At 39.6% G+C, this 13,805-nt stretch overlaps 1 protein-coding gene across 1 annotated transcript in view; it reads right to left on the reverse strand.

The window, feature by feature from the left end:
* elp4 (elongator acetyltransferase complex subunit 4) overlaps positions 1-13,751 on the reverse strand; it is a 53,825-nt gene extending 40,074 nt beyond the window's left edge. The window contains exons 1-6 of the mRNA XM_055037065.1: positions 13,574-13,751; positions 13,146-13,181; positions 7,360-7,481; positions 6,048-6,182; positions 4,557-4,693; positions 1,757-1,835 (exon numbers count right to left, since the gene is read on the reverse strand). Of these exons, the coding sequence (XP_054893040.1) occupies positions 1,757-1,835; positions 4,557-4,693; positions 6,048-6,182; positions 7,360-7,481; positions 13,146-13,181; positions 13,574-13,751 (687 nt within the window). The remainder of the gene's footprint in view (positions 1-1,756; positions 1,836-4,556; positions 4,694-6,047; positions 6,183-7,359; positions 7,482-13,145; positions 13,182-13,573) is intronic.
* Between the last annotated feature and the right edge of the window lie 54 nt (positions 13,752-13,805).

The following is a 13,805-nucleotide window of genomic DNA, read 5'->3' on the forward strand; positions in this document are numbered from 1 at the left end:
TAGCATTCTGCACGTGTGGTGTAGTCACAATAAGACATGCCCTTCCTTTGTTTAGTGATGTTTTCCTACACAGGTTTTGAGAGCAGCAGAATCAGAAATCTGTTTCTGTGTCTGACGCCCCACAGGAGGTCACTGCGGTAACACGACTGTTGCTGTGGCAACATCAGGATGCAACAACAAACTTAACTCCTATAGCTTAGCCTATAGAAAAATCAGGGAACATTGCCAGTAGGGTCCAGCCAAAGACCAGAGCCCAGCCATATAGACTACAACTAGTCTGGGATCACAACCCAATCAGAAAGGAGTCTAATGTGACTCAGAAAGACTCCAGTCTCATTCTTCTAAAAAATCTTTCCAATTATTAATTAGTTTGGCAGAGTTCACTTTAAATCTTAAAACACTTGACAAAGTCTGAGAAAACAACAAGAAGAAGCAAATCATTCAATCCACACTGTTGTCCATACTGGGCATATTTTGTGCCAGCGCCCATGTCGCTCTGTGCCGGTTTGCATTCCTGGACTGTGCCAACAGTGTGTCAGGTGGTCCTGCTGCTTTAATGATGTCAGCAGTTAATCTGGTGTTTGAATGACAGCTCTGGGGGGAGAAAATCCCATGTGTGAGTGACAGGAGGAGAGGTGGCTCCAGGTGACGGGCACAGGGTTCACAGAAAGTAGGTGAAAAAGGCATAGATACTGTTTATGTAGAGAATCACTGAAAAAAAACACGTATTTTACAGTCTTCTATGTGTCAAATCATTTAGCAAAAAACTGTATTTTGTAACTCCATTGTGATGGCTTGTCTCAAAAAGCTAGACACATGCCAGTTTTGAGATTTGAAAACATGTAAACACTCTCTTTGTAAATATATCAAAAGAGGATCAAATTCAGTTTGAAGAAACTGATGACTTTCCATTTTATTAGATATTTTCTTTCACATCTGACTAGCATTTCGGTGTTTTCAAAAAACTAAGATGATAAAAGAATCAAGTTGTTTATCCATTTGCAATGGCAAATTATTTAACTTGCTGGACAGAACAACCTCTTATTATCAGCTTAAATATTAGCAACTTGCTAGTAGGCCCTTTACTCCTCTATTCTCCTATTGCTATGAATCAATGCAAGGTCAGAGAAGAAGGGGAAGAAGAAGACCAAAATTAGTAAGGCACAGGATAATGAAGAGATAAGTGACAAGACTCCCAATTCCTCACTATATATGTATCACACCTTTAAATAAAAATCCATTGCATCTTTTTAATTTATTGAGCTTTTGAATAAAATAAAATTGGAAATTTTAATGCTGGACAACCCAACTGAGGATAATAATGTGTAAAAGAAAAGAAAATTCAGCATGTTTTTTAGTAGCAGAAGTAAGTTTAAATCCAAAGTAAAATAGAATGTACCCTTCACCCCTATTTGAACTCAAAATATTGCATTAAACACTGTTGATTGCTGTGTTCATAGACTGAAAATTTGCATTGATGTATTTGATGATAAAAAAAAATATTTTGCATGTTTTGATTCATCAATTGCCAGAAAATCACCTGATTCCAAACTCCACCTCACTAATTGTTGCTGTTTTTGTGACTAAGAAATACTTAGTCAGAAATGATTTTTGATTTTTGTGTTCCCAGCTTGAGAGTGACTTACAATGCTTTCTAACAAAATGTTAAATTGGTTTGTGGTGAATTAGATTTTTGAGAAAAAAAACTGTTATAATTTGAATAAAACAAAAACCAGCACAGTTGTTTAATTCTTACCATGGGGGTCGCCAAATCAAAGCCCTCTCTGTGTATGACCTCTTGCAGTGATTTCAGTAAGGCAGAGTAGGACTCAACCCTAGCATTGGAAAAAGAGTGAGACACATTTGACACAGTACAGCAGAGAACTTGCATCAGAACACAAAAGGGGATACCTAAAATGTGCAATCCATCGCCAATAGTATCTTGATAAATCTGAGCCAAGCTGATCACTGCAGTAGCCTAATCCTCAATGACTGCAGTCTCTACTCCTGACTGTGCTTTTCTGGAGCTACCGAAGCAGACAGATGATCCATATCAAGAGATCCAATTAATTTATTTGGTTGATTAAATTACAACATGACTGGTTCACTGTCAGCTCCCCGAGGATCTGATTGTGCCGAGACAGACAGACAGATGAGGTGCACATATGCACAAACGTGCGCACAACGGAGAAGAGATGAGGGATTAATGGGCTGATGGCTAAAACTAACAGAGAACAGCATTTTGGTGTTTAATCAAGGGTAAGATGTGCACCACTGACAGGGGCCATGCAGTACCATCGAGCAACATTTAGCAACAGTCAAGGGATGGATCACTGCTGAGCCCTTTATGAGTTTATGGGCTCACCAATAATAATGTTAACCCCATCTTTTAACACAGGACCCTCCACTTAGAAACACCTCACTATTGTAATGACCACTCTGTGGCAGCTCACAGTGAGCTGCTACGTCAGCTGTCAGTTCAACCTGAGAGCCACAAAAGCTGATACACATAGGTTGGTCACACGCCAAATCCCCACATAAAGAAGAGAAGCACACACTTGTGTTGATTACACTTGGCCAAGTATATCAATGAACTCTATTTCAGTTATTCAGCTCAACAATGGTGCCTCCTGACCCTGCTGTGGCTAATGATAGAGCTGCACTGGTGAAAGAGGAACACCTACCCTCCACGGACTCTCTGCCCATGCCCCAGCTCAGAGGTGGTGGGGGGCTGGGACGGTCTGACGTTCAGTTGCATGCAGGAGGTTGCCACTGGTTGGCAGCCATTGTGGAGACCAGCATTGTGCTTTAGCTACCCCTACTGAGCACGGCTCATTCAGGTACCCAAAGAGGTCTAGGTGCGTAGCTACAGGGGCTAGCACGTCAGCTAATTAGGATCATGCACCAGGAAGCGTCTTTATCTCAGCGTTCCTCTTTCAGCAAGGGAAGAAAGAGTGAGGGAAGGGGGATGCTTGGTCTTAAACAACAGGATCTGTATCACCTAGAGAGCAATTTGTGCCAATTATGCCTTCAAGTGAAACGGAGCAATTTAACAGCTAGGGTATCAACATGGGGCAGCGGACACGTGCAAGGGGGTGTAGTTTGCTTTCGAGTTTGTGTGTTACATGAGCGTGCAAGATATGTACCGAGTGTGTGTGCCTGTATTCTTGTCAGTACTTGGGCGGGCCTTGGGGCACAATGGTGCTGTGCAGGTGTAGCTTCCAGCTGTCAAAATGCCTGTAAGATCTATAACCCATTCACACTCTACAACAGCACCACTATGTCACCTTCACTCAAAACTGCACAAACAAGGGGGAATTTTCCTCCTACATTCTTCACATTAATCATCATTACTGTGTGAAATGATATCTAACCATATTCTTTCTACCTTGAGCAACATCCTTGTGAAAAATGTACATTTTAACCTGAAAACCTTCAACATTTAATGTGTTTGTACGGGCCGCATGTTTACCGTCTCTGTTTGCTGATAGAAAGAATGAGAGATTCTCTAAAGCATCCTCCAGCATCCACTGCACTCCAGATTGCTGTATTTACCCAGTTCAAATGAGTGTGCCTTCGTGTGCCCGTGTGTGTTCAGCAGCACTCTCTGGGTAAAGAGCCTGTGCGACCTCTGAACCCTAAGTACACTCAACGCAGGAGAAATCAAACAGACGCTGAGCAAACAAGACCCTTATTTGAATAGACATATGCAACCTTTTTCCAAGAGGCTGAATGACCCGGCCAATGGCAAACAACGCAAAACAGGAGGCGAAGCCGGCTGATATTTAGCTGATTTGTGTGAGTTGCAAAAATAGTGATTATAGTGTTGTTCTTGATTGTAATTATTATTTATTCATAAATGGAGCATTTTTGAGTAAGTGCTTTATTTGAACTCAATAAAAAACTAATTAATTAATTGTTTAAAGAAAATTAAAAGAAGAAAAAAAAATTAATGATGCGTGATCATGCAAATTATTTTGACTTTGCTTTCTGAAGTCAAAGAAAAACAATTTTATTGGAGCTGAAACAATTGTTTGATTAGTTTGATGATTTCTGGAATAATGATTAGTGGCATCTACATCATAAATTTAACTAATGCATTTCATTTCAGCCAAAACAAATTTCAACTTATTCAAGCATCTATAATTTTAGCATCTATTCAATACCCATGTCTCAGACACAATTCAAATGGATTTTAGCTTTTGTTCAATTCTGGAACATTTCCCCATCTTAAAATTAACAAGGAACTTGAACTAATTTAGCCAGAATAAAACAATCTCATCTAATGAAGCCAAGTCTTCTCAGCCTGGTCATGTTGTTTACTGGGATTATTTATACAAGATGTGCTTTTTAAATTCTGCAGCTCTGTCTCGCTGCATTATTGGTTCACCTGTTCCTCCAAGACATTGCCATGTTTACTCACATGCGTTCTGCGGAGGAAGTCATATTTGTACAGCCCTGTTATGTGGATGATGTCGTGTTTATGCGCCTGTGTTCTTTGGGTCGTGTCTCATTGGTTTTGCCTGCATTTTGAGGACGACGTCTTGCTGTTCTACCTGTGTGCTGCTGATGACGGGGTGATGTGATCCGGAAGGTAGAAGCGGTGGCACTTGGCTGCTTGGCGTATCTCTGCCTCCATCGTCTTTGAGACATCATAGTAGTGCCCGAATCGAGAGGAAGATGCCAAAGCACTCTGTAATATACAAGGATAAGAATTGCAATTTTTTTCTAACATTACTGCTTGCTCAAATTCTTTTAAACAGCATGTATGACTTTGATATTTAAAACTAACAATACATATAGCATAACAAACTTATTTGTTTTTCTAAAAATGCAATACCATGGCAATGCAATTGCATTGTTTCTGGGTCATTCCTCAACTTTTCTACAGCGAAGAAGTTAAATAAGCACTATGACCAGCCTCTTAATCATTTCTTCACATAAATGTCCACTTCTGGCTGTGAAAGCGAACATGTCAGGGAAGCAGGGGAAGGCGGATGTTTTCCTGCAGCTGAAAGAGAGAGTTTTAGCTCTTCTTTCTCGGTAAAACCATGGACTCCATTGTGAGAGGGGCCCTTAATCTACTCCTAATCTGGATTAGGGCCCCCGGTGTGTCCCTCTCCCGTCAGAACGAGGGGGTCAGAAGGGCCAGTGGGGGGGGTCAGGGGCTCATCTTCTCTTTGTGAACCAGGCAACCCGCTTAGCGTTCCATCCCCGCCCTGACGGCCTCACCTTTGATCTGATGTCTTCATCAAGAGAACGACACAGTGGGCCTTGCCAGGAGAGGTGTGTGTAAGGGGAAAGTAAGCGTTGACTCTCGGGGTGAATTTGGGATGCAAATCCTCTGGCGGGGCTTACTAGCGGTTTGTAAAGACGATTTTACAGGGGAAGGGGGGAGAGGTGAGGAAAGGACACAGATATAAAGAAGTTTCCAGGGAGAGAGAAAGAGGGAGAGGATCCCTAGGGACACACTGTGTTCTGCTAATCCACATAGCGATATGGATTATAGACCGACGGGGGTGGACTGCAGAGAAGAAGAAGAAGGGGAGGGTCTCCTCTCCTTAAAGCGGAAGAAAGAGTGTAGAGCTGCCGACCCTAGCAGGGGGAAAGGCAGGGATTTGGGGGAAGACGGAGGCGCAGGTCTGGGTCGTAGGGTTGAGCGAGCAGACATGTCAATGCACTGCCTGCATAGTACTCTTGTTTCCCAGGCTAAGCAGGGGTGCAAGCGTGTGTATGTGTGTGTATATGTTAGCTGGGGGAACAGTGAAAAGCCTACCTATTGCCAGCTAAGTGTGAGTAATCTGCTGCGGCTCTGAAAAGAGAGGCCGAGGCCTCATTCAGTCCACAAAGGAGTTTAGAGGTGGATGGATTTAGTGGTCGAGACCATTGTCAAACGACTAAAAGCAGCGATCCAGTACCGGGCATTCTCATCCTATCATTAAAAGAGACACATGTTGAACTTTCACTAAAAAAAGATTTAAAAATTGCCTCTGATCGACTGTACAGGGAAAAATAGTTGCATTAAAGAGGGGACGCTGATGGATCACCTGTACTTTCGGCAGGTTCTGATACCTCCAGGCAATCTTCATGGCATCCAAACTGTCCTGGGGTTCACCAGTCAGTCTGGGCTGCTCCACAGGTTTGGGAACAGCAACATCATCCAAGATAGGGGCTGGAAGCTCCTAAACAAATTATGTACATAAAAAAATATGTTTAATCAGAATACAACATTGACATACATAAAACAGCTTGAAAGTTTAATTTAAACTTTTTCTATGACAGACCCAAAAAACAAACTGTTTTGACAGTCGCATGATGAGGACAGCAACTCTCGGTCAAAAAAACTTTTTTCTAATTGTTTTAATATTATTTTTTTTTAGAATTTTGATGACACAGGTGGAAAACAGAGTTATTTTATATTAAAGAAGGGTAATAATGGGTTTGAAACAACGATGAAACATATATCAACTATAAAAATGTGTACTGGTGTACTGAAGGACATGAAAAATACACACAAAGTCGATCAAATATTTCTAATCCAAAACAAGTTGAATTTGTTAGGAATTATCAATACATTTAATTATCTAAAAGAAGTACACATTTACTTCTTCAAAGTAAATGGTGTGTATGTTTCATTTCTCCTAAAATTTTACGTAAACAAAAATCTGTGGAGATGATGAGTAAATAACGTTTTCCTTGTCTGCACAATAAACAAAATAAAGTTGAAAACATAAAAGCTTTAATAAATGTACAGGAAATCTGGTCTTTGAGCAAACATCACATCAAACTGCCACAGTGCTTTCCTTTCTGCAACTTTACATCCTTAAGAATTGTGGACATGCATCTTTGTTCATGCTGATGTAATACATAGTGCAAGTTTAACATCTGGAGATTACCATGCCGCAAATACAACTGTGGAAAATACTAAATAATTTGATATATCCCCAGTGGGACTACCCCTCTCTTAATAAGTCTTTGATATGCAAAGAGAGGGTGAGCCGATGAACCCTCCCACTATCAATCAGAGGGAGAGAAGCACCCCTCCTCTTTGCTGTTTGGCAGGCAGCTTCTGCAAACTATGGTCCTGTTCATGGATTGATATGCCGGGAAACATTTCAACAATGCCAGAACCATACCACTCTTGACCTCTCCGATACCCCTGTTGACCCTGACACATGTTGGAAAGAGCCGCAGCTCAGAAAGAAAATACTCAAGAAGCAGTTTCCAAGATCTTTACCTGAGTAAACATTAATGTAGATTTTGTACTATTATAAAAAACAGCTAGTGTTGTATCTTATAGAAAAACTTTGCAGGGTCAGAAACTTCCTCATTTAAAAAGCATGGCGTCTCATCTCCTACCTGTAGGATTTCATCAGGGTTATCTTGAGCTGTTGCCACAAAGAGTTCATGCCGACACACCACTCCTTCTGCCAGAAAGTACTTCAAGATCATGCGGGAGTAGCTGTCAAATCGGTCCTCCTCTTACAGAGAAACAAAGACGAGAACCATCAGATTATCACATGAGAATGACAAAGTATACAAAGTCAAAGGAAAACATAAATAGCTTCATCGGGTCACATAGTCTTCCTCTTTATTATTTTGAACACCTAAGCCTAAGTCCAGCAGTTCATGCCCACATCACCGCTCCTAACTGTAATCGATGTAAGGACACCTTCTACCTGCCTTTTGCAGGCAACACATGATGTAGCAATCAACATGGCACATGGGTGTAGTTTTTACACTGAGATTTGATTGTCGATGTAAAAATTCACATCTTCACCCCTTATGCCAACATATTACAGTATTCCTGTCCACTTTCACCAATCATGTCCCAAACTGGCAGCACAGGAGTAAAGGCAAGCGGAAGACACCTGCCTTAAGCATTTACCTGGCTCTTCCCACACAACAGAAAGATACCTTGGTGGTCAGGGCAACTGCCAAGAAGAAGTGTGAGGAAGATGGTAGTTGTCATCAAAACAGTTCCTGACACCTGGTTGCTTTGAATCTCTGCATTTTTGGTTGGATTCTAATGGCAGTGGCATCCTTTTCACCTCTATACTATGGGGGTGATTCGCATAAACTCTTTTTGAACTTCAGAGAAAGTTATATTTTTAGACGGGAAATTCCAGAAGAAATCACATAACAGCATGTAAGAAGTGTGTTTGAGCCATTAAAAGGAGAGGTAAAATCCTCTAAATGTAAAAATTGCCCACAAAAGGATAGTCTTTGTATATTGCAGGCTTTCAACATGACAACCCCCCTCATCAGCATCATCATTATTATAGTCAACAGAGGAGGGCACATAGCTCTACCCAGTATGCCACTGCTGTTTCCTGTCACTGTCACTAGTTTGTTAAGAATCCATAGGCCTTTCCTCACAATGGTAAACAGTGGGCACACGGACAAAGACAGCTGAGGTAATGGGCATACAGCTGACAGCTTGGGAATGACATCCTGATGTGTCATCCTCGGACATTTGGAGAATTTCCTCAACCTCCCTCCCACGTTCCCCGATCACCTACGGACTTCGGATGGCCCAGGAAATTCCACGGCTCTTCAATTTGTTGTCGGCGGGGCTCCCTGTTCTCTTATTGATGGGTTTTTAGGTCAGCAGGCCTTTGTGGCTTTCAGAAGGCCCCACAAAGACTCCCAGATGGGCCCTCTCAAGATGGGGCCTATTGTGGTTGTGTTTCTATGGGAGCCTTACAAATGAAACCTCCAGGAGTCATTAGGCTGCTAAGGCAGGGGGTATGAGGAGGGGGCTGCAGGAGGTGGGGTATAGGAGCAACAGGGGGTGGGGGGCGGTTGTGTCTTTGAGGTAGATCGGTCACTCTGGACAGTCATAGGATGATTCCCTTCACTTTTTTGCTTCTTTTTTTGCTTTTTTCTGACTAAGGTTGCATAAAAGCAGGATGTCTGTGCTTCATTTGCCTTCAGTCAAGGAAGTGGGAGTGCAAGTCTCATGAATCATATCTGCTAGAGCTGCAGGGCAAAGAGACAAAAAATCTAGGTCAGATGTTTTCCTCTCATATGTCTTAGGTTCATAAAATCTTATCTTTAAATTACAGTATAAAAAAGTGAAGTGAATAATAACAATTAGAAATAAATTTTACAAAATATTCCAATTATAAACTCTATTAATGCAGCTTCACTTCAGTGATGTTTATTTTGACAGACTTAACTCTCAACAAGTCACCCAAGTTTAACAACATACAAACCATCTCAATACTAATGAGGAATTTCATAAAGTGGATGTCAGTGATTCAAACTGGACTTTCCAATACTAAATAACAGAAGGTTGCTATGGACTACCCTTCTGTCAAGCAAAAGAAAAGATGTGCTGCAATTCTGAACAGTTCCTTCAGTTGCTACACACTCTACCTGCGCTCATTGTCATGTCCCTGTAAAATTATGTTGTCTTCATACTGAGTCATCAATCGTAGTTATAGCCTTAAACAAAGGTTCGATTATGATAATGAGCAGATGTGTTTGGAAATCAACAGGTAACTGAAAACTGAATTTCCATTTTTCTTTAACAAATAAATGCATCAAAACATAAAATCACAAAGGCATCAAAAATACAAAAGAGTCATTTTGATGCAAATTAAGACAAATATTTGGGAAATATGCGTTGGTGCTTTTTGCAACTAATACTATAATTCCTTCATTTATTGAGGGATTCAAAACTACAGGTTCTACCAAATATTCTGAATTTCTTCTTTTTTTAAATGCATTTTAACCCTTTGGCAAAAATAGCTAAAAATGTCTAAATCAGAAAATTAGACTAGAACACACCTGATGGTGAATTTCTAATTAAAACTAACATTTACTTTCTTTTTAATATAAATTGAAAATCCTTTTGTTTATGTTCGTACACTGCTAAACAATCTGTAAGCCATCTCTGTTTTGCTCACAGAACTGAAATAAAATAATGTAAAACAGCTTGAAGGCACTGAATAAGGTGGCATTTAAATCAAAGAAGCTTTAATCTAACAAAGGAACAAAACCATAAATGATCAATGTAATACAGACTAGGCAGCTTTGTTTCTTTACTTGCAGAAACACAAGATATTCTTAGACAGTGTCCATACTGAAGAGATCCCCCCTCTGGGTGACAAATCAGGACAGACAGCTCAAGACACTTCAAAGGCAGACAATGACCAGTCTGATAATTTTATGTCTGTGTCTCACAAACAGGCCATCACGGCTAAAGGGGCAGACTGTAGCAGACGACACAACACAAACAAACACACACTCCAAACTCCCCACACTCCGCCCCACTCCACCCGGGAAAAAAACACACACACACATCGTGCACATATGCCACTCTTTCAGAGACAAACACAAGAGAGTGCTTCACACACACACGCATTTCACCTTTACTGTGTCTCTCATTACCAGATGAAACCAACCGTACATTGATTCACAAAATGGAAGGGAAGAACGCATTAGTGTGTAATCACTGACTCCTGCATCGATTGGGGGGATGAATTAAAGGGCAAAGCAATATCATCAGTTGGTATAGGCCTTGGCTACACACAAATTACAGCTTCAAGGGGAAACATGACTACCTTAACCTCACTGTCCACCAGTGCATATAGCCTAGCCTACAATGAATGATAATAATAATAATAACACAGTGGAAGACATTTAAGCCCCTGGAAACCCACTTGCGATTTATGTTATTCTGAAAACTTCTATGAAACATCTGCAGAGGAGCATATTAATGAAGAAGCAACCGAAAAGTGTGAACACCTGGGATTCTAACAGGAGACCTTCAGCTTATTAGTCCATTTTCTCAGTCTGCTTGAGAGTAACACACTTACCGCAGAGCCTGTGGATGATTCCTAAATAGTTGCCAATTTAGGTTGTAGGAATTGAGTCAATGTGTTGCTGAGGTTTTAAAGACTTTTATTCATGAAAATTTATATTTATCAAAGTATTATCACAGAGAAAGCTATAAAGGAATTCAAGAACGAGAGTAGAAAGCAATTCAAACAATATGAAAAGGTAATTCCCCCCTAAACAAAGTGGTTGTGACAGTCTTGGACCAACATCTACCAACAAGCATTTGCAATAACTGTTGGAAATTGTTTGGCCCCTGTTTTTTTCTATTGTCGATGACAATGGAGGATTTTGGACTTGAATATTCAGGACCCCACAGCATCTTCATGATATTTTTGACTAAATCATTCCAAAGCCTATTTTTTATCCTATTATCTTTTTTTGAGAAACAAAGATGTGGACTTGCCGGTGTACTTCTGTTCACTGGCATGCCAAATAACTTAAGGGGCCACAGTTTAAGATCACTAACTTGTTGACAAACACTCTTCTTCACAATATTAAGAATTTATGGTTTTGTTGATTATGTAAAGCCATGGAGGTCCAGAAGTAGCAAACCATGCTTCAACCATGACACTACCGTTACCACAATGCTTTTCAGTAAGTCTGATGTTCTTTTTCTAAAAGCTGTGTTAGGTTTGTGCCAAATGTGATGGATCATCAAGATGGGATTGATGGCAAATGTTACAGGAGTCTTTTTTTATTTTTATTTTTCGGCTCAAATTAAATTTATTTGATAATGAAGTGACAGGAAGGCAGGTCGTGAGAGAAGGGGAACACAAGTGGCAAAGGTCATCAGGTCAGGACTTGAACCTGTGACGGTTGCATCAAGGACTCAGGACTCTGTACATGAGTCACATGTAACTTGAAGGAATCTTTAAGTTATTTGGTAAGCAATGGTTTTGCCTTGAAATTCTTTAATTAGATACCGTTTTTGGTCAGTCACAGCTTCACCACTGTTCCGTTTTTCTTTACTTTTTGTTTAATACCGCTCACTGTGGTTTAATGGAGTCTGAAAAATTGCTTTGTAACCCTGTTCAAACGAACAAATTTCAATGTTTTTCCTATCCATTCTTGGATTTCTTATCAAGAATGGACAAGAAATTCATTCTTATACATTTGCTGAATGATGAAATATTTTATTTTTTCTTATGATTTTGAATTTCTATTGAACATTTGTTTTCATCATCAAATGAGCAAATGGTTGGTGTACTAATGTGCATATCCTCTGTCTGTGATAGACTGCTTATTGTTTTTATTATAAGGATCTATCAAACCTTAGTTATAAAACTCTTCTCAAACAATCAAGGACTAGAATGAAACTTGAACCAACAACATAATGTCTACGTAATGTATGTCCAGCTCCTGTCTTTGGGGCTCAGTGTCATTACGGTTTTAAATGAGTCTCTGCATCAACACACCTGACTCAAATGGACTAAGCTCCTCCTCAACATTTCAAAATTCAGCAGAAGTTCTGTTACTGAACCATCATTTGATTAGAAACAGAAAAAGAACAAAAACATGCAGAATATCGTCATTTGAGAACTGGTTTACTTGAATAACGTGTAAGCAGTAAAATCACATTCTTTGCAATGATAATGCATTCATTCCAAAGTTTAGAATAGTCCAAGGTCCAGATCTAATTTCACTGGATATTAATATTAACATATGTGTTAATACCTTCAAACTGGAGCACTGAAATTAAAAATTTCAATCTGTAGATAAAAAAGTTTTATAACTTACACTATGGTGAGATTGAGTTCTACAAAACGTTTATTCAGTGGACTTCAAAACAAATGCAAGCAGTACTTTCTGTTTCCGTGTACAAAAAATTAAAACCATGTATATTTTCCCACTTCACGTTTAATTATATTCTTCATGGTGTTGGTCTACCATATAAAATCGATTAAGATACACATTAAAGCATATGCATGTCATTTTTGACCTTTCACGTAAGGAAAAAGATCAAATTTCCCCAATCTTGGACAATAAAGGATATTACTATTTCTACTTCGTTCCCTCTTTCAATTTTCCTTTTGTATAAAAAATCTGCATAAATTATTGCAAACACTTAACAGTCCAAAGATAAACACATTTATAGCTCATGTTTAAGTGAAGGTTTTGTCTTTTTAAACGCATTGAATAAAAATAGAAAGAAAAATGCTTTTGTTTTTTTTAAATCTACAACAGGTTAAAAATACATTATTTTCAGGTTTGATTCTACAAAAAAGGAACAAGAAACACAAAGTGCAGATTGTAGACAACAAACTGCCTACTTGAAAAAGGTAAAGACAAAAACTCACCAATGAGAAGCACTGTACCAACTGCTAATCCACCACCTGTAGGGAAGTAAATATAACATTATTAATATCTATATATATATGTATATATATATATTTAAACAAAAGTAAGGGACTGGACGGCGTCTTGATTATATTATTCAACAGTATGCAGACGTCCATATGCAAGTGTTTTAAAGGATATATCTTGACACAAGTATGGCGAGAGAAATACTTCAATGAAACATTTTTTTATTAAAAAAAAAGTTCTGCAATACATAACGATAATGCAATACGAGAACTTTTGGTTCTGACAAAGATCCAGCTTAATGCTTTCAACTCGTGATATGTTGAGAATGTGAAGGTGTGGGTTTGTTTGCAGCTGACTATATTCCCTCTGTCCAACGTTGCATTAAAATGGCTCTGAGCCTGTGCAGCAGCGGGACACTGACCGAGCAGGTAGTCCAGCGACGTGACACCGGTTGAAACTAAGAGCTGTCCGTTTTGGACCGAAGGTCTCGTCCCGGGTATGGAGATCAATTTACTCCTTGTTTTCTTCTGAAAGCTCGTACAATTAACCTGTAAACGGTCAGCTGAGGTTTTACCCACACTGTTCACGGGAGCTGCCATATTGCTACTGATGACGTCAATGTTGTGGAGCATGTTATCCAATCAGAGAAAAGG

The sequence above is a fragment of the Poeciliopsis prolifica genome, unplaced genomic scaffold (assembly GCF_027474105.1).
Source record: "Poeciliopsis prolifica strain line A6 unplaced genomic scaffold, Auburn_PproV2 SCAFFOLD011, whole genome shotgun sequence".
Lineage (NCBI taxonomy): Eukaryota > Metazoa > Chordata > Actinopteri > Cyprinodontiformes > Poeciliidae > Poeciliopsis > Poeciliopsis prolifica.